At 51.2% G+C, this 1,985-nt stretch overlaps 1 protein-coding gene across 1 annotated transcript in view; it reads left to right on the top strand.

Moving 5' to 3' along the window:
• Positions 1–442: 442 nt before the first annotated feature.
• EMH_0066930 (C2 domain-containing protein, putative) overlaps positions 443–1,985 on the top strand; it is a gene marked incomplete at both ends in the record, with an annotated part of 4,071 nt that continues 2,528 nt past the window's right edge. The window contains 4 exons of the mRNA XM_013498563.1: positions 443–571; positions 725–949; positions 1,062–1,417; positions 1,605–1,751. Of these exons, the coding sequence (XP_013354017.1) occupies positions 443–571; positions 725–949; positions 1,062–1,417; positions 1,605–1,751 (857 nt within the window). The remainder of the gene's footprint in view (positions 572–724; positions 950–1,061; positions 1,418–1,604; positions 1,752–1,985) is intronic.

The following is a 1,985-nucleotide window of genomic DNA, read 5'->3' as shown; positions in this document are numbered from 1 at the left end:
TAGCTGCCTCATGGAGACGATAGATGTGTTCGGACTGCCATCTTCAGTTCCTCTGCCTGCAGGCTGCCTCATGCTGTGTGCATTCTCAGATATCCCCACGAGAATGCATTCTACATATACGACACGATCACCCAGAGCTTCGTGGACTTCCATAGAATGTACGCAAGGACCGTATCATGTTTTTGACACCCGCATAGTTAACCTACTAGCCGCATGTTTGGGCCTCTCCCCGTTCATGGCGCATGACTAGTATACCTGCTGTGTTTTTGTCTCATCGTCTTTATCCGCACAGATGTCTGGAACAGAAGCTAAAGCGCCTCAAGACACAGCTCAGAGGACGCGAACGGGACAACCTGGCAAGTCACCAGCGACCCTCCCCTCGTTGCACATTCCTTACTGTCTGCGATGTGGCTATAGTGTGACCCAGACTCTCGCAGAGCACATGCTTACCTCCTTTGCTGGTTTAGTTTGCTTTTCGTGCTGCGCCGCACAGGTGGGACAGTCGGACCAGCAAGAACTTGAACTAGAGATCTTCGAAATCGAAACCGAACTGGCGAGACTCCGCGAAGCCGTGCGTTTTCCAACTTCATTTTCCGTTTCTACAAATATCATGAAGATCTGCCTGAAATATTTCAGTTAGAAAACCAAGTGCAAGTACCGGCACCCAGTCTTAAGACGAACACATTTTGCCTGTATGGGAGTGTGCGGGCTTGGACTGTTGCAGGGTGGCGGATACCGACGGGAGGTATGTGATGATCCCCAGGCTGGCTTCGGCTACGCACTTGACGTGCAGCGCGGTGAGTTGGTATGTCGGCTGAAGAAGACGAGCACCTACTTCGACCGGAACCAAAGCCTGTTGTGGTTCGACAGTTTCTCAGTGCTTCCCACCCTCAACTTGGCCCTCCCGCTGGTTTGGGGAGAGGCCAAGAAGAAAATAGCCGTTCTTAAGGTGAGACACTGGACAGTGCAGAGCTGCAACGATAGCCGTGAAAGCCTCGACGGGGCGTGTAGTGGGTGTGTTGCTACTTAGGCTACTCAGGGCTCCTTACGGTGTTGTTCAGGGATGGGTGAGGGTGACAGACATTACTTCAATGGAAAATGCCCTCAGTATTACTCAAGACAATGCGACAGGTGGCTCTGCGGCCGACAATGCAACAGAGACCCGACTACAGCGCGTGCATCAACCAGCAAGCAGTATCGCTTCAGGCGCGTCTACAGTGGCTACAGCTGGCTATCCGCCGCCAGCAGTGTTGATTGCACCTCCTATGCACCGCTGGATGGAAGAAGTGGTGGTTGCGCACGTTTACGTCTTGACAGCGCGAAACCTGCAAAATGTAGACGCAATAGGAATGAGCGATCCATACTTAAAACTGCAGCTCGGACAGCAGGTTGTTGTCTCTGACCGAGTGTTTGACGGGTGAGCCTGCGAAGTGCGCGAAAGCAGATAAACTGCAAATTTCTGGTTTATAGTTCAGGTTGAAAGTTGGGGTGTTTCAAGGTGGCCAGACTAGCAATGCTGCTCACGCACTGCAGCGTGAATGTGTCATTTCCGTAGCTTTGCTCTCCTAGTGCAAGCGGCTTTACCTGTTTTGGTGTTTGTGCAGCAACTGCAATCCGAATTTCTACGAGCACTTTGTCTTCCGCGTGCTGATACCTGGACCTGCCGTTCTGAAGATAATTGTCATGGACAAAGGGGATGTGCTGCAGAGCGATTCTCCACTAGGAACAGTTTCTGTCGACCTAGAAGAGCGGTACTGTGATGCCACTAGATCAGTAGTTACGAGGACACCGTTCAGTGTTTCTGCGAGAATATGATGAGTACAAATTGGTTACCGAATGGAACTATCTTTGCTTTTATTCTTCTGCTTGCTGCAGCTGGTTGGCACTAAGAGCTTCCCGTATAACTCAATATCAAAAGATGTGGTACGTCTCTAGGGGCTCCAGCTGCCACATTAGGAGCTTGCCGCCTCGGCAACACAATCATG

This window comes from Eimeria mitis, genomic scaffold (genome assembly GCF_000499745.2).
Source record: "Eimeria mitis Houghton genomic scaffold, Emh_scaff3526, whole genome shotgun sequence".
NCBI lineage: Eukaryota > Apicomplexa > Conoidasida > Eucoccidiorida > Eimeriidae > Eimeria > Eimeria mitis.
This window is presented reverse-complemented; position numbering and strand designations above follow the sequence as displayed.